The sequence below is a fragment of the Pocillopora verrucosa genome, chromosome 4, assembly GCF_036669915.1.
Source record: "Pocillopora verrucosa isolate sample1 chromosome 4, ASM3666991v2, whole genome shotgun sequence".
Lineage (NCBI taxonomy): Eukaryota > Metazoa > Cnidaria > Anthozoa > Scleractinia > Pocilloporidae > Pocillopora > Pocillopora verrucosa.
The window spans coordinates 1,150,914-1,169,635 of record NC_089315.1 but is presented as its reverse complement, the minus strand read 5'-3'; the positions used below and the strand labels follow the sequence as shown (position 1 = coordinate 1,169,635).

General features: G+C 36.9%; 2 protein-coding genes and 1 long non-coding RNA gene across 4 annotated transcripts; 1 reads left to right on the top strand and 2 right to left on the bottom strand.

Annotated features, from left to right (window-relative positions):
• The first annotated feature begins 78 nt into the window (after window positions 1-78).
• LOC136280515 (uncharacterized) lies at window positions 79-5,525 on the top strand. The gene is made up of 3 exons (XR_010717270.1): window positions 79-196; window positions 2,906-2,986; window positions 4,395-5,525. It is a non-coding gene; the product is annotated as an uncharacterized lncRNA (long non-coding RNA).
• On the bottom strand, window positions 203-4,826 carry LOC131792160 (uncharacterized). Its single transcript, XM_059109537.2, has 2 exons — window positions 4,322-4,826; window positions 203-3,737 (listed from the first exon to the last, which is right to left on the bottom strand). Exons 1-2 carry the CDS (start codon window positions 4,796-4,798, stop codon window positions 2,496-2,498), a joined length of 1,719 nt encoding a protein of 572 aa, XP_058965520.2. The 5' UTR covers window positions 4,799-4,826; the 3' UTR covers window positions 203-2,495.
• A 4,972-nt stretch (window positions 5,526-10,497) lies between the features above and the next one.
• LOC131792101 (uncharacterized) lies at window positions 10,498-15,019 on the bottom strand. Of its 2 annotated transcripts, XM_059109483.2 has the most exons (4): window positions 14,897-15,019; window positions 13,341-13,876; window positions 12,357-12,590; window positions 10,498-11,786 (listed from the first exon to the last, which is right to left on the bottom strand). In XM_059109483.2, exons 2-4 carry the CDS (start codon window positions 13,815-13,817, stop codon window positions 11,634-11,636), a joined length of 864 nt encoding a protein of 287 aa, XP_058965466.2. In that variant the 5' UTR covers window positions 13,818-13,876; window positions 14,897-15,019; the 3' UTR covers window positions 10,498-11,633. The 2 variants fall into 2 exon arrangements, with proteins under 2 accessions (XP_058965466.2, XP_058965458.2); XM_059109475.2 differs by having other exon boundaries at window positions 10,498-12,590.
• Between the last annotated feature and the right edge of the window lie 3,703 nt (window positions 15,020-18,722).

The following is an 18,722-nucleotide window of genomic DNA, read 5'->3' as shown; positions in this document are numbered from 1 at the left end:
TTTGAAGTGGAATGATGGTCATACGACTGTCTCGTGATTTTTTTCAACCAATCTCAGTAAATGATGTTTGCGGGCGGCCCAAGCTCCAGGTGTTTCTAAGTTTACTACAGGCATTTAGAAATGGACAACTCGCCGAAATGGGTTCTTTTTAAAATAGTAAGCGGTCAGATAGCAAGCGATGCACTGTGGAAGTAAGGTGAGGTATTTTTATTGAGAATTTGACTGTATTTTTCATTCCTAAGAGCGGTCGTAAATATTCCCATCCAAACTCTTATAGTTTCGCCATGACTCTTAGCAAGATGATCATCACACAGCTGAAGCTTGGGCTTGGTATATTTAGAAGGTCATGAACTAATTTAATTTTAAAAATGGCTGAGAGCGAAACTGGTTTAACCGATTTGGTGCATGATTTGGATTTAGAAGATGTGAATGACACTGGCTATAAAAGAGATATCGACGTAAAAATCATCAACGGGTTTTATTACCAAAATGTGGCCTACATGAACGACAATGTCCGGTTATTTGCTGACTATTGGATGAAGTTGTATTGTTATGACTGCTTTAGGACTGTCGAAAACTATGTTATTCAGAACGCATTCGTATATGGAATGTGCCTTAGTCGAGCCTTTGAAAAGTTTCAAGAGGAAATGAGTATGAAGCGAGTTTCTGGTAGCCTCGATGATTGGGTTGATTCGAATTGTAGAATTAAGAAAACAAGAGCTTGGCAACTTAGAATGTCTTACAAGCTTTTTAGTCCTTATAAAAAGGTGTTAAGATGTAAGTTACCATTTATATGGTTTGTAAGGAATGGTAAAACTGTGGTTGATTATTTTAAAAGTCATCATGAGGCAGCTCTAACATGGACTCATGAACTAGACTGTGCCTGTGAAACTTGCAAGATGTAAGCTGACACAACTGTGGCGTGACGTCACATCTTCAGTAGAAATATTACATTGAAGCGCTGAATTATTAAGGTGGGCCGGTATAGATGTGCCGTGACGTTGCATCTTCAAATTTGTCCATAAGCGTAAGATGTTATACCATCTTCATAAATGTATCGCTTATCATCAAAGCAGCTGAGTGACACTTTATTTAGTTCATAGCCTCCGAGTTGATACATTTAGTTCGGATGGTTCTTATTTTATGATATATGTGTTGCTTGTTGAATGGTACGTTTTTGTACTCTTCATGTTTGATGTTCTGTTTTATGATATTCTTTTAATGCCTTTTCTGTTTTGCCACCTTCAAGTGAAACGAAACCAAAATGAAATATCCAAAATTTTCATTTAAGCCTGTGACTATAGGAGTTGAACGACCACAGATCACTTACTTGGGTGTCAATGGAAATAAGTCACACTTGATTGCTCCGAAAGAAAACGGAAGTTGTAAACTTATAAACTCTTACACTTATATTTCTTAATTCTTTAACGGTTCAAATAAATAATATGCCTGATCTTTTATGGCTATCCGGTCCGGTCGATAATTGAGCTCGAGGCTTATGGGGAAGGCTGATATCATGAGAAATTTACCTTACCGATTACTAGGCTGAACGTTTCCACATGATTTGACTTACAAGTCGAGCGATGTTTTTAGTATCCATTGTTTACAAGTTGATAATGATGTCGTGACAACTGCAGCCACTGGTCAGCTATTGTTAATGATGTCTAAATATAATTTTGAGCAAATGCAAGCTGATTCATTTTCACGTTGACTTGAGGACGAACACTCAATTTGTTTTTAGTTTTACAAGTTTTTTAGAGAGCAATATATCCAAACGTTATTTAACTAGACTTCCAATGTAATCAAGGTAACACAAGATTGAATTTATCATAACTGATCACATCAGTAAAAAATAATTCCTGTCAGTTAAATGTAGCTGAGTCACCTATCAACAGTAGAGAACTTGTGTGTTCCATGGTATTTGGCCTCGAGAACATCTTGGAAAAAGCTCTTATGAAAAACTTCCTCAATGAAGAAAATGACTCCTTCTCAGATCCACAGCTAGACTCAATCTATATTTCTACAACAAAAAATACTAAAACAGTACAGCCATTTCGCTCGTGTTCCTGAGAAGAGTTATCTTAAACATGAAAAAATCTTGCCTTTTCTCTTGTTATTAAAAAACTCCTCGACAGATTGTTCTTCCAGTAACAACCCCACTGTTGGAAAAATATCTAGTTCATACATATCCTTAATAATGGCATATTCCCAACACACAACCGCCATTGCCACTTATGGCACTGTGCTTAGTTCCTCAACGTGATGCAATTGATTTCATTGAGTTTCCAGACGAGTGGTTACTCAAAGTATGTTATAAGAGAAGCAGTAGGAAATAGTTTTTCCCGCCATTTCATTACTATTTTGACATTTCAAACTCTGCAAACCGATTCAAATATCTTCTTTGACCCCACAAATCGTAATTTAAGAAGTCGATTGCCAATAAAAGTGGTATTCCACATGGAAACCGAGTTTTAAGCCGACGAATTCAGATTTTGCTACACTTTGCTCTCTATGTCGTTCCTTTGTTTCTCGTTAAATTCGATATTTTCACCACTTAGCACCATTCTGCAACATGCTTGGCTTTCTTCTATAAATGAACCATCGTTTGAGGACTGGCTTTCCGCCGTATTGTGATCGTTTACTGGTGGATGACATAGGCAAGGACATGTATGATATAAAGAATTCTGACTTGAGGTGTAATAAGTTGATGAATCGCTGAATGAAAATTGCCTTGAGTCAGTATCCGTAACGACGTCAGAAGGCGTCCGCCTTGGGTCACTGGATGGGAGTTGGGTTTGTTTCTCCTCTGACTTTTGGCTTTTGTCCAGAAGCCTCTTCCAAGACAACCACGAAATGAAGGAACAAAGAGCAGTCATAACTATGGTCTTCAATGTTTCATCCGCAGTTTCTCTTCCATTAAATGACTGGCCGGCGAACACAATTTCTGGAATTAAGACAATAACAGCAAGGAAACCCAAAAGACCAGGTAATAGGGCATGCAGTTTATCGGGTTTCACTCCATCTTGTTTACAGCTAACTAAAGTGAGATATTCGTAGACAGCATAAGTGAAGGAGGCAAAAGTAAAGCATATTATAAACGCAACAGTCAAGCCCCAAGTCGGGTTAAGCATTATGCCAATTAGCATCCAACAGGAACAGAAACTAGTGGTGGCTGCACATGTATAGGCGACCGGTTTAGAAAAACAGCTCATACCTTCTCCCCTGTCAGCCGAGTCTGTCTTCAGCCATGGAAAATAATTTTCTAATTTCTTACGGATATGTGGTATTAGGCCAATCACTGTATTGAATGCAAACCAGATACAGACTAAAATAGGTACAATGTCCTTGTAAAGGAGAACTTCTTCCAGGTAAAAATTTACAAAAAGTAAAAGGAGCACCAATTGTTGACTTAAACCAAGAACTGACAACAAAAGACCTAGATAGAAGATAGCCTTAACAGTATTTTTTATCCTGATCTTTTGCCTGTCTCGGCCGGTTGTATTCGTGTGTTCCCTCCCTGTGGTTTTCTCTGGCCAACCTTCTTTTCTACAATGTTCAATAAATGAAGTTAACAAATAGAAAACTGCCAAAGTGAAAAGAAATGAACACCAATGGATTACTTTGATGTACACACTGCGTCCTGTAGCCTCTATGTCTATTCCGTGGCCTTCGATAACACATTCCGCTGTGTTCATCCTTGGATCCCGTATCCCTGGTGATACGGCCAGATCTTGAAGCTGAAATGTAACAGCAATCCTGTATCAAAATTGTATAAACTTCAAAGGATGAAATTAAGAGATCCTCGCAGCTAAGAACACTACTAAAACAAGTAGTTGTAAATAGGACCTTAAAAAAATTCAGGCCCGTACGGGAAAGGATGGTCAGTAGCTGAGAGACGGTTGTTAGTGAGTTAAGCAATGCCTTTTTTCCGCCAAGGAATATTGATGAGTACCGGCCCGCAAACTTTCAGGGAAACTTGACAAGGTGCTAATTATAAATCATGCGATTAACTCGCAACCAGTCTTCAATATATGGAAAGTGTGGATTGCTTGGCTCAAAAGACTTCGCCTTTTTAGCAGTAGACTTCAGCTAAGACAATTACTAACGTTGCCTACTCGAAACACCTTTAGAATAATTCAGGACCAAAAGCTGTTTCGTTTAGGGGAACGTCCGTGTACCTTATTGCCAACCAAATAATAGCTTTTATTTTCTTTTCATTTCTGCATACTTGCTAACTAATGGAGGAATAAGAGTACTGAAGGCAGCTCTTTTAATCAGTTTCCTGTTGTTTCCAAATTAAGGGAGAAAACAATACACTTACCGATGCAAGAGCTCTTTTAATCCTTTCTTTAATTATTGTCCTTCTTTCATCCTCCTTCTTTGACACATTACAGCAGAAATATGGAATAGTTATATTCAGTGTTTGAGTCCGAGGCGTCACAAGGATGGATCCGAGGGACAAAACTTCCAGCATGAGTGGTGGAACAGCAACATACAAACAGGAAAGGCTCCAAGTGTATGGCACGATGAGGTTTTCTGCCTCGTTAGGACCATGTAAATTTACAAACACACGGACAGAAGAAGGCCTCCTGGATGGATATATAGCTGACTCAATGTTAAAACTGTTTTCTGACTTTGCCAAGCTGTTATAAAGCTCTTCATACGTGTGGATGCATGAGAGGGAATTAGGCGAGTTGTCACAGTTATCGCTGAAATCTGCTCCAACATTATGTCGACCAAAAACCAGCACCAGTTTGATAAGAGTTACCACAGTAAACCTGAACCACTGAGGAGACATGCTTGAATATCTTGATGCTTCTTCTTTTCAGTCTGATAAATTTGTAAAAGCATATGACAATATTTAGCCGATAAATAGAATAACGAGATAATTTCACGTTTCATGCATCATTAAATCTGCGTTCTATCATTGAATTACGCCAGTTTAGCCATTTTTCGCGGAAAATGATCAGCTTTGCTCGATATGACATTTTCTGTTGTATTTTAGATACCTTGTTTAAACTTCTTTCTTTCGTAACGGGGAAAACTTCAGTAACACGATAGAAATTTCGATGGTTTATCGACACAAAGTTCACAGTTATCATTGATGCAAAGAGTGCAATCCACAATAAAGGGGGAAAGTTTCCAAAGAAACTGTGGTGCTGCGTCTGTGGGAGAGTATAGCAGGTAATTTAGTGTTAACAACTGAGTTGAAAACGTAAATTAGCCTCCGTAAAGAGTTTATAAGCTGACATTTCGAGCGTTAGCCCTTCGTCAGTGTGAAAGACAGGCTTTCCCTCTGACGAAGGGCTAACGCTCGAAAAGTTAGCTTATAAACTCTTTACGGTGACCAATTTACATTATCAACTCAGTTAATAAAAAAAAATGATCTTGTTAAATCAAATTTTATTTGGTATTTCCCCTTCCCTGTCACGAAGGCTTGACTTTCGAAATGTCAGCTTTAGAAACTCTTTACGCTGGCCAATTTGCATTATTATTTCAGTTAATAAAATTAATTTTTTTCTTTATGCGTGGTTTCAAAGCGTTGTTGTGTTCGTCTTATAAGGCTGCGTGCGGTGGACCTAAGTTAAAACAGTGTTTTAAGACCTACATATTCTCGCAGATTATTGAAATGAGATGCCATAGCTGATAATGATTTGTCCTTGAAATTTCTCAAATGCACACAAAGTGTGCGAAGAACTTTTTCTGTTTATTACTAAAAGAAAATTAAAATAACTTATGACTTTCGATCTTCCCTTTAAGGTTATTACGCAAATTGAAAGAACTTTGATTGTTATTACACTTCATGATCATCATTTTTATCAAGAATGTTGCTGTCATTCATTAATCGTTTCATTCATTTCTTTTTCCCTTTCGATTTCATTCCCGAGGACTACCCCGTTAATTGGCCACGCTACTTGATTTCATTTGAATACTTTGGGTTATGTACGCATTTAAAAAAAAATGCCTACGCAAGCTATTCTTGCTCAAAGTGGGTAATGAACTTTCCCTTTCAAAAATAGCTTTAAATAAATCATTGTTTATATTTAAAGAATAACACATAGTTACACTTGCCTGCGCCCTCCTTTACCTAATGAAGCTGCATGAATTGTAAACGGTAATGCCTGATTTGCGCGTCCTTATTTGTGCTTGTCTTAATTGTGACAGACGTTCGCTGTTACGCACTTTGCTGCCCCTGTCAGTTAATGAATTTTGACCCCAAGAAATGGCAGAAATCGTTATCTCTATCTATTTTCACATTTCTTATGTTTAGCAATTACTGATTTTAAATCAAACTCGCGCATACATGATAAACAGTGGAGATTCTAATAGAATCCCTAGGCTAGTTGAAAAATTTCCTGCAAGAGAAGTGGTATGAATACAAATCAGCTTTGTTTGATCCACGTATACTTTTTGAGGCTGGTTATTCCATGTTAGCTGTCAAAAGACAATATTTTACGAGTGAAACTCGCTTAGATTACCGCTAGAGTTTATCACAGTTTCCATAGAGCATTAAGTGTTGAGTTAGTATATTGCTACTCCCTGTGGACAGGACGCAAGTCCATCGCAGAAAATCACCCTGCACATAAAAAAGCTAGTCCCTGAGAGTGTTATGGTACCCATTTATATTCCTGGGTGAAACGGGGCTTTAAAACGAATACTGAATGCTTTTCTTTCAACAGTGAATATATTCAAGAAGAATCTGTAGAGGATTTCTCGCGAGTTTATGTACAGAGACTATAGCTACAATGAGGCTTAAAAGATCGTTTGCGAAAAGGTTGTTGGGAACAGTTTATCTGCAGTAATTTGTGGTACAAGTCCCTACATTTTGGCTCGGCTAAATACTTAGTATATCGGCTGGATGTAAATAAAAGGACACGTTCACGATACTTCCGGTTTCAGGGAAATAACAATATCTAACTCCAGTAATTCGTGTCTAAGCTTCTATCGTTTGCCATTCTAAATAAAGCCTCTACTAATAAAAATTTCAAATCCATTCCTTTTGATATAGACATTTAAGGAAAACAATCAGCGCCGGAAACAGCTTAACTTCTTACCTAAATCTTCCTGATGTAACGACTAATGGCTTATTGTAAGCTCGACTGTCTTAATTTTATGTCTCGTGGTTATCACAGATGACCACGGAATCACTAATTCTAGTAACTAAGACTAAATTTTAGACATCAAAATCTCATATTGCGTCTAATAAATTTGAAATGCAAGGCTCTTTCATGGCTAAACTTGTGTCAGCAAACCTTTCAGGTAATAAACAAACTCTCTTAACCCTGATCGTCTTTGCTTTTTGGTAGGCGGACTACAAGCTTATCACTAATGAAAAATGTTATGAAACAGGTGGAGAGTACCTTCCCTGTAGAGAAGACTTCCAAACCAAACGATCAAGTGAAACGACACCAAATTGAGATATCCAAAATTTTAATTTAAGCCTGTGACGACGGGAGTCCAACGACCGCAGATCGCTTACTCGGGCATGAATTTAAATAGGTCACGCTAGATTACTCCGAAAGAAAACGGAAATTGTAAACTGTAAACTCATAAACTTATATTTCTTAATTCTTTAACGGTTTAAATTAGTAATATTCCTGATCTTTAATAGCTATCTACTCGATAATTGAGCTCAAGGCTAATGGAGAAAACTGATATCATGAGAAATTTACCTCACCGATAAATAAGCTGAAAGCCTCTTCATGATTTGACTTACAAGTCAAGCGATATTTTTAGTATCCAGTGTTTACAAGTTGATAAGGGTGTTATGACAAGTATAGCCACAGGTCAGCTATTGTGAATGATTTTAAATACATTTTCGAGCAAATGCAAGCTGATTCATTCTCACGTCGACTTGAAGACTAATACTCAATTTGTTTTGAGTTTTACAAGCTGATTAGAGAGCAATGTATCCAAACGTTATTTAACTAGATTTGCAATGTAATCAGGGTAATACAAAATTAAATATATCATAACTGATCACATCAGTACAAAATAATTCCTGTCAGTTTAGTTTTTTCAGTCGCGTATTTAGCCCCAAGAACAGTAATATCTAGGAAAACCTAATATAAAAAACTTCCTCAACGAAGAAAATGACTCCTTCTTAGACCCGCAGCTAGACTCAGTCTATATTTGTACAACAAAAAGTAGCACAACAGTACAGCCATTTCGCTCGTGTTCCTGAAAAGATTCATTTTAAACATGAAAACACGAAATCTTTCAGTCAGTTGTTAAATATATGAGTTTCCAGACACGACTGGTTACTCAACGTATGTCATAAGAGACCGTAGTCGTGAACTTGAGAAAATTTATCACTTGTGCAGTGTTGGTTTCTAACAACACCACAAAGACTTTAAGTACAAAGAAATTTCAATAGATCGTTTGATCCGATTTGATTATGTTTAACTCAGGAGTTTGGGCGTGAAGTGATGTTCATTTTGCTTGTTGTTTATTATTTTGTCTATTTTCCTGTTGATTGTCGTCAGTGATGCGACTGACCAGTGTATAAAAGCCTGTGTTGTATTATTGAATAATGTTTAGTTGAAAGCAGAATACAACATGACAGACTCAGTGACAAGAAAATCTTTGTGTATGGTTATTCTGTGGTATGTTTCATCCTCAAGATTAATTAGGATGTTCTGTTATTTTCGAACTGTTACGAGGTCATACCGCAGTCAGTGAGACCAAACTTGAGGAGTATATCTAAACTACAAATTAAAATATCTTAACAACAGTGATAAATTAGAAAAATGTGTTTCAACAACCCCGGGACAGCTTCATAATGTTTTGAAGAACCCACAGTTTAATCTGAAGATGTTATGTAAACTGTGTTAGAGGGTAGTTTCATCCAGTGCAGCAGCCTGGAGAGCCTCTTTGTTTTGCATCTACATTTATACCTGATAAAAAGTGAATATTAAACTCTATTAAAATGATCCTAGACATCGATAACTCAAGTTAGTACTTTCCCTTTTCTGTAAGATTGGGCAATTCGTTTAGCATATAACTGAGTCATAAGACTTGGGTAAAGCCAATTAATAGCTATTCACCACACTAACGTGTTTTAATTGCAAAATTACTTTCGTATTACCGCTTAGATATATGTGCACGTGTTATTAGTGATCTTGCAAGCAAGCAAGCAACAAGTTTATTTCTAGCATTAAGAAAGTTTTAGATTCCCTCCCACCCACACCATCGACAGTTTTGATCGTACCTTAATCTCTTTCGTGTTTGTAATTTATTCTTGATTACTGGACCTTTGGTTTAGTACATTCGTCCAATATCTTTGTTATGTAACAGTCCAGTGTGTTATTTATGTAAGATGGATACATTTAATGGTGTCTGGTCCCAAAACAAGCCTCTGTCTGTTGTGGTGGTTAGTTTTGATCTCAGATGCTCGAGTGGCAAAACCAAAGCTAATTGGGCCATATAAATTCTGGACCTGTCATGTATTTTATTATTAGTAATGCATTTAGTCAATCCTTGTATCTGAAAGATATACTAATACACATATTTACTAAGTTGAATGCAGGGCCTTGAAGTTGCCATTGACAGCCATGCTACTAGTGTTCTTATTGTACTTTTATGTTATAGAGAAAGGTGGATTGATGGGTTAATTTTGATCCTAGTGTGTTCTTTATTCCAAAAACCATCTGGGTCTCATGCTGTGAGGGTAAAACAGGGTAGCAATTGCTCTGTAGTCAACTTTTTGGGGCCCACATAGCTAGAGTTTTTGGTTGTTTAACCCTTTGACCCTCTAAGAATGACTAACATCTAATTTCTCCCAACAGTATCACCCCTGAATCACACATTAAGGTCATGAGAATAATGAAAATGATCGAAAACTAAAAAAGCCCTGGATTGTTCGGGAAATTCTTCTTGACAGCACCTTAGGAAACATATAGCTAACAGTATGGAGGAAATGCATACCAATGTTGGTGTGTAAAGAGTTAAGGCGTGAAGTTTGTCAGAACCTATTCTTGACATCTTGTTCCTGGGTGGAGAGAGTACGGATCATGCGTACTATATTTAGGTGGCCTCGGTCGACATATCGACCGATACATCGGCCGACTGTCAACCGATAGTCGGTCGATTGCCGACCGATAGTCGACCGATAGGCGACCGATATATCGGTCGATTGTCGGCCTATATGTCGACCGAGGCCGCCCTATAGTACACATGATCCGAGAGGACTTGTGAGAGTGAAACAATCTGCTAAGGAACACTATACTATGGCTTGGGCAGGAATTTAACCCAGACCCCTCAATACACGGGCCTTTAGGCAATCATATGTCAGTCTGTTGGTAATAAATAATTATTGGTGATACATGGTTTTCTCCATTTTTATGACTGACTTTCTGAAACAATTATGTTTAATTTTCAGGGGTTTGGAAGAGCAGATCACTCCATCACAGACAAGAAACTTAAAACAGCTTACCCACACTATGAAAGTATTCCCTTCTCCAATGAGGGTTATTAGAAACATGTTGAGAAGTCTGAATGTATTTATTAGGTCATATTTTGTAGTAATCATACTACTAAAAGATTAATTATTTGATACATTGTATAGGATAGGGCACTTAAAAAAAGATACAACTTGAGGTCTTTGTATTTGGCAGTGCTTTCAGTAAGACTTGGTGCCTGTGTCAGAGCTCTTCAAGATCAGTTGTGTAGCAAAATACCTGAAAAAATCTTGACAGCTTTAATTTGGTAAAGAAAAAATAAATTTGATACGATACTTAAAAGGAGATGTGTTATACACTGATAGACCCCCCCCCCCCTAGTAATATTCATTTGTCCCCAAACAGGCTGATGGGGTAGAGTTTGTGTTTGTGTTCTGTTCCAGACCACCAGATTTGACAAACATTTTCCATTTTTAAACCAGAACAATTTTAGTTTCTTAAGAATGCCATGTAGGGAAAGCCCTATGTAACCTCAAATCTGAATAAAAGCACTGTTTACAAGTTGGCTAATTATACTCTATGCATGTACATTACTAACAGTTTTTTACGTGGATTCTAAAGAATCTTTCCAAGTAATGAATTTACATAAATTGCATCTAGAACTACTGTGCTACATTGGAGATGTAAACAAATCCAAACCTGTGTATGAGAAAGAAAAATTATACACTTCAAAAGGTACAAATATTATATACTTTGGTGGTAAAAATTTTTCCAGTTAGCTAAGGCTTCATTGGTACAAAGTTATGTAAACTAAAGCTAGTTAAATTTATATAATAGGTTGCTAAGGTTCGTTATCCAAAGCTGTTTTAGCACGAGATAAAAACTGAGATTATAATTTTTATAAACAGTGGTGTACTTCTTCAAATAGTTAGGTGTATAATGATTAGGATCTTACCTAATTATACCATTACCTTGAACTGTTAGACAACATGTAAAGTTTGTGATTAAGGAATAACTTCACCTTACAATATCATAACATTATCCAGCACTTAGGGAAAAAGGAAAAGATAAGTTTAGCCACAAGACTGGTTGCTATTTTGATACAATACCAAATACTCTTCACTAATTTACCAGAAAATAAACAGTTGACGAAGGGACAATTATTACTCAGATGTTTAGAGTGGAGGAAACATTTTTCCATTTGTTTACATAATTATACAGTGATATCCAGGTTTACACTGTAATGTTTCGAACATCTTGCTGCATAAGTGTTTCCATTTCTGTTCCACTGTGCTCTGGAACATGACCATTTTCTTGTGATGAGTTAGGAGCCGAAACAGGACCACTTTTGCAATCTGCAGATTTCTTACTTTTATTAACCCACCTCTTCCAATAGAGCCATGAAAAGAATATAGAGATTAAATACATCACTGCTTCTTTCAAAGCCTCATCAGCAGTTTGTCTTCCATTATATGACTGCCCAGCTAGAATTACAATAACAATAAGACCACAGACAGCTAGGAACCCAGCAAAACATGAAGAAAATGACTGACATTTTGAGGCGTCATTTGAAGACATGTAGGTATAAAATGCAAAGGTTGAGATACCAATAAAAAGGCAAAGTACGAGCAGAACAACAAGACCCCAGATAGGATTCAGCATTATACCGACTAAGAGCCAACAAAAATGGTAGGTTGCTAAATTTGCACAAATTATGAAAAGAAGTGACTTCACCTTTACACTATAGTTATTCTGGTCGCTACCCCCACATTTCACCCATGTCACCAAAAAGACGATTACCCCAGCAAGCACAATGGCCGGTTGTATCAGTTCAATAATAGGGAACATATAATAAGGAACCATTTTCTTATCGCTGCTACTTGTATGGACTGTTACATATCTTGCTATAATTAAAACAGTGATTATTACAAACAAAAACACACACAGGAAATCTACCGTATTTTTTCTATTGTTGTCCTTTTTTCCGAGCTCGTCCTGTTTTCTCGTTGTTGTAAAGGCCAACAATGGCCCAAACACTATTGAAAAGAGAGAGGAGAGGATTAAAATTAATCTTATTCGCCAACTGTGTTCTGTAACAGAGGAAATACTCGGTTGATGTCCCTCTGTGATACACTCAGCAGAATTCAGTTGGGGGTCTCTCATTGCTGGCCTAATAGCCAGATCTTGGAACTATGAAACATAAGAAAGAACTAAGTCAAATCAAACAAAAAGATGATTCTAAAAGAGTAAGCGAAAAAGAAGTGAAGATGAGCTATGGGATAATGGAAGGTTTGGAAAAATATTTAAAAACACAGAACAATGAATCCCTGTTGGTATGTCCAGCACCAAGTCATGGGTTCTTGGTCATAATAACAGTGTACATGCCCAGCATACATGCCAACTCTCTCGAATAAGCCATAAGTCTTAGGGAAAACACACGAATATCCCTGACTCTAGCATAGTTTGCCAAACAACTCGAAAAAAGGAAATATGAACCACTATCTCCGCAAAGATGGAGAGGCAAGAAAATTTTTTTCTCCACTTTAGAGAATCGTCGCGTTTCTGTTCATGGACTTTAAAGACAATTCTTTTTAACGGATTTGAATTTGATATTTGTTTTCATTTAAGTGACTTCCAGTTTGAAGGAGATATCGGAACAAAGATGCTAATAAACAAATTTAGACGAGGAGAGCGGAGAGGGGTGGGGACGTGGTCCAAAATCGTACCTATCCGAATTTCTCATTTTCCAAGGGGTACTAACATTTTCAGTTCCATGGATGAAGTTATAATAACTGAACTAACAACTTTACTTTCAGTTCTTTTCGGAGAAGATGTTAACAAGGTTTAAGGTGCAATGTTTTTTCCTGATTGGTTTTTTAATGTTCAATTGGAATATTTTTGCTATTTCGGTACATAATCTAAATTGGTCAAAGTACTTACAGCAGCTAGAGCGTCTTCGATATGTTTTTTTAGTTTCCCTTTCGTCACATCACAGCAGGAAAGTGAAATTGTTATGTTAAGCTCCTGTGTTCGACTGGTCACCATGATTGACCATAAAGACCAAAATTCAAGAACTTTAGCAGGAAGAGCAGCGTACAGGCAAGAAATACTCCACGTGTATTTGGCAGCAGGAGTTGAACTTTCCGTTTTGTTGGGGCCATAGACATTTACAAATACCCGCACTGAGGAAGGCCTCTTGGGTGGATAAAGAGCCGACTCGATGTTGAAACTGTTTTCTGATTTCGCCAAGATGTTGTAAACTTGTTCGTAAGTGATTTTGTTACAGGCATCAGTTGGACTGACTGCACTTGTACAGTTATTGGTAGCTGTTGCTTGGGACATGTGTTTTGGAAATAGGTGTATTATCACAACTTGAATTAAGACGAGAAATTTGAGATCGATTCGCAAAAATGCCATCCTTGAAAAACAGTGGAGATTCTAATAGCTTTGAATCCCTTATCCAGTTCCAAAATTTCCTGCAAGAGAAGCGGAATGAATACAAATCAGCTTTGTTCGATGCACATTTACTTTTTGAGGCTGGTTATTTCCTGTTAGCTGTCAAAACACAATATTTTATGAGCGAAAATCGCTTAGAATACTGCTAGAGGTTATCACAGTTTCCATATAGCATGAAGTGTTGAGTTAGTATACTGCTACTCCCTGTGGACAAGAGGCAAGTCCATCGCAGAAAATCACCCAGCACATAAAAACGTTAGTCCTTGAGAGTGTTATGGTACCCATTTATATTCTTAGGTGAAACGAGGCTTTGAAACGAATACTGAGTGCTTTTCTGTCAACTGTGAATATATTCAAGAAGAATCGGTAGAGGATTTCTCGCGAGTTCACGTGGAGAAACTAGCTACAGTGTGGCTTAGATGATCGAAACGCTTGCAGAAAGGTTGTTGGCCACAGTTTATCTGCAGTAATTTGTGGTACAAGTCACTACGCTTTGGCTCGGCCAAATACTTAGTATATTGGCTGGATGTAAATAAAAGAACACGTTCACGATACTTCCGGTTTCCATGAAATAGCAATGTCTAACTCCAATAATCCGTATCTGTAAGCTTCTACCGTTTGCCATTCTGAATAAAGCCTCTACTCATCAAAGTTTGAAATCAATTCCTTTTGATATAGACATTTAAGGAAAAAAATCAGCGCCGGAAACAGCTTAACTTCTTACCTAAACCCTCCCAACGACTAATGGCTTATCGTAGGCTCAACCGTCCTAATTTCATCTCTCGTGGTTATCATAGATGACCACGGAATCACTAATTCTAGTCACTAACACCTCGCAAAAACATTGAATTTTAGACATCGAAATCTCATATTGTGTCTAATAAATTTGAAAAGTAGGGCTTTTTCATAACTAAACTTGTGTCAGCAAACCTTTCAGGTAATAAACAAACTCTCTCAACCCTGATCGTCTTTCATTTTTTGGTAGGTGGACGACAAGCTTACAACTAAAAGAAAAATGTTATGAAACAGGTGGAGAGTACCTTCCCTGTAAAGAAGACTTCCAAACCAAACGATCAAGTGAAACGACACCAAATTGAGATATTCAAATTTTCATTTAAGCCTGTGACGACGAGAGTCCAATGACCACAGATCGCGTGAATTTAAATAGGTCACGCTAGATTACTCCGAAAGAAAACGGAAGTTGTAAACTGCAAACTCATATACTTATATTTCTTAATTCTTTAACGGTTTAAATTAGTAATAAACCTGATCTTTTATGTCCATCTACTCGATAATTGAGCTCAAGGCTAATGGAGAAGGCTGATATCATGAGAAATTTACCTTACCGATAAATAGGCTGAATGCCTTCACATGATTTGACTTACAAGTCAAGCGATATTTTTAGTATCTAGTGTTTACAAGTTGATAAGGGTGTTGTGACTACTGGAGCCACAATTCAGCTATTGTGAATGATTTTAAATACATTTTCCAGCAAATGCAAGCTGATTTATTTTCACGTCGACTTACTCAATTTGTTTTGAGTTTTACAAGTTTATTAGAGAGCAATATACCCAAACGTTATTTGATTAGATTTGCAATGTAACCAGGGTGATACAAAATTAAATCTATCATAACTGATCACATCAGTACGAAATAATTCCTGTCAGTCTAGTTTAGCTAAGTCACCTATCAATAGTAGAGAACTTGTAGCCCCAAGAACAGTAACATCTGGGAAAAACCTCATATGAAATTACTCCTTCTTAGACCCGCAGTTAGACTCAGTCTATATTTGTACAACAAAAGGTAGCACAACAATACAGCCATTTCGCTCGTGTTCCTGAACAGAGTTTTTTTAAACATGAAAAATCTTGCCTTTTCCCTAGTTGCTAAACACACTCAGGATATGATCTTGTTCATTTTGCTTCTTGTGTATTATTTTGTCCATTTTCCTGCTGATTGTTGTTAGTGATGCGACTGACCAGTGTATAGAGGCCTGTGTTGTATTATTGAAAATTTTTAATAATTTTGTCCCACGTCTTTCTTTCAGCTGATATTTATGACAAAGTAGAGAAGGAAATTGGAGAGATGAGACTGAAAACTGAATGTTTAGGTGAAGACAGAATACAACATTACAGACTCAATGACAAGAAAATCCTTGTGTATGGTTATTCTGTGATAGGTTTCAGCCTCAGGATTAATTAAGATGTTCTATTATTTTCGATTTGTTACGAGGTCATACCGCAGTGTGAGACAAAACTTGTTTTTTTGAAGAACCTACAGTTTAATCTGAAGATGTTGTGTAAACTGTGTTAGAGGGTAGTTTCATCCAGTGCAGTAGCCTGGAGAACCTCTTTGTTTTGCATCTGCAATTATACCTGATAAAAAGTGAATATTTATCTCTATTAATATGAACCTAAACATCGATAACTGAGAGGTCTGGACTGGGTACAGGCAGAGTGAACGTTAATACTTTCCCTTTTCTGTAAGATTGAGCAATTTGTTTAGCATGTAAGTCATAATACTTGGGTAAAGCCAATGGCTATTCACCACGCTAATGCGTTTTTATTACAAAATTACTTTAGTATTACTGCTTAGATATATGTGCACGTGTTTTTAGTAATCTTGCAAGCAAGCAAGCAACAAGTTTATTTCTAGCATTAAGAAAGTTTTAGTTTCCCTCCCACCCACACCATCGACAGTTATGATTGTACTTTAATCTTATTCGTGTTTGTAGTTTATTCTTGATTGCTGTACCGTTGGTTTAGTGTATTCTTCCAATATCTTTGTTATGTAATAGTCTAGTGTGTTATTGATATATACATTTAATAGAGTGTTTGGTCCCAAAACAAGCCTCTGTCTGTTGTGGTGTTTATTTTTGATCTCAGATGCTCAAGTGGTAGAACCAAAGCTAAATTCATGGGCCATATAAATTCTGGACCTGTCGTGTATTTTATTATTAGTCATTCAGTCAATCCTTGTATCTGAAAGATATACTGGTACACATATTTACTAAGTTGAGTGCAGAGCCTTAAAATTGTTATTCAGCCATGCTGCTTAAGTGTTCTCATTGTACTTTTTATGTAGAGAAAGGTGGATTGATGGGTTAATTTTGATCCTTTAATTTGTGTGTGTACATGTTTAATTCCCTGTGTTCTTTATTCTGAAAACCATCTGGGTCTCATGCTGCGAGGGTAAAACAGGGTAGCAATTGCTCTGTAGCCAACTTTTTGGGGCCCACATAGTGAGAGTTTTTGGTTGTTTAACCCTTTGACCCTCTAAGAGTGACTAACATCTAATTTCTCCCAACAGTATCACCCCTGAATCACACACTAAGGTCATAAGAATAATGGAAATGATCAAAAACTACAAAAGCCCTGGATTGTTTGGGAAGTTCTTCTTGTCAGCACCTTAGGAAACATATAGCTAACAGAATGGAGAAAATGCGTGCTAAATGTTGGTGTGTAAAGGGTTAAGGCCTGAATGAAGTGACTATGAGTAGCACCACTTGCCTCCCCTGCATGTGATGTAAGTCTATTGCAGGTTACCACCCAGCATCTTGTTGGGTTTCTCCAGCAGTTTGTCAGAACCTATTCTTGACATCTTGTTCCTGGGTGGAGACAGGACTTGTGAGAGTGAAACAATCTGTTAAGGAACACTTATTATGGCTTGGGCAGGAATTTAACCCAGACCCCTCAATACACTGACCTTTAGGTAAGCATATGTCAGTCTGTTGGTAATAAATAATTATTGGTGATACATGATTTTCTCCATTTTTATGACTGACTTTCTGAAACAATTATGTTTAATTTTCAGGGGTTTGGTAGAGCTGATTACTCCATCACAGTCGAGAAACTTAAAAAAGCTTACCCAGATTATGAAAGTATTACCATCTCCAATGAGGGTTACTAAAAACATATTGAGAAGTCTGAAGGTATTTATTGATTCATATTTTGTTAATAGTCGTCATCCTGCTAAAAGATTAATTATTTGATACATTGTATAGGATAGGGCACTTAAAAATGGTATAACTTGAGGTCTTTGTATTTGGCAGTGGTTTCAGTACCCTTGCGAACTGAATTCCCAGTTTTCTGGGAATTCCTAGGAATTCTCAAAAATTCCCAATTATGCAAATGACCCTTGCAAACCAAATTCCCAGTTTTCTGGGAATTTCTGGGAATTCCTAGGAATTCCTAGGAATTCCTAGGAATTCTCAAAAATTCCCAACTATGCAAATTAACTCTGATTTAAAAAGCTTGGAATTACTGAGAATTTCTGGGAAAGGAAGACTCCAGTTTTGTGAGGACTTGGAATCCCTAGGAATTCTCAGCTTTACAAACTACCTATAATTTAAGAAGTGTGGAACTCTTGGGAATTTCTGGGAATTGAATTTGAGGCAATTTTAATACCCTGAGGTCCACATAAATTCTAAGAAATTCTCAATACCTTGAATGTGAAGGTTTTAAGAAAAAGAGTAATTTCAGAGGCTTAAAACTTTGGCTCAATAAAAGGTATGCTATACAAAACTTACCAAGAGATATACATACATGTACATGTTTATAACTTAAAGATCATGAAATTTATTACTCAAACTAAGTTTTAGTAAATCTTTACATTAATATGGATTTTCTCATGAACCAGCTGTCAGTTATGTTAAATGGAAATTGCCAACTTCCACAATAATTAACAATAATTACATTATCTTACTTCCCTAACCTACATTACTGGTTGCCTTTGTTAGAAAACCTTGGAACAGTCAAGCTCAGTTGCCTCAAACACTGTCAGAGACTTTTTGTTGACAATACTTTTAGTAGAAATTTCATGCCTTAGACAAACAAATTCAGCACCTAATTAATCTTTCTTTTTTCA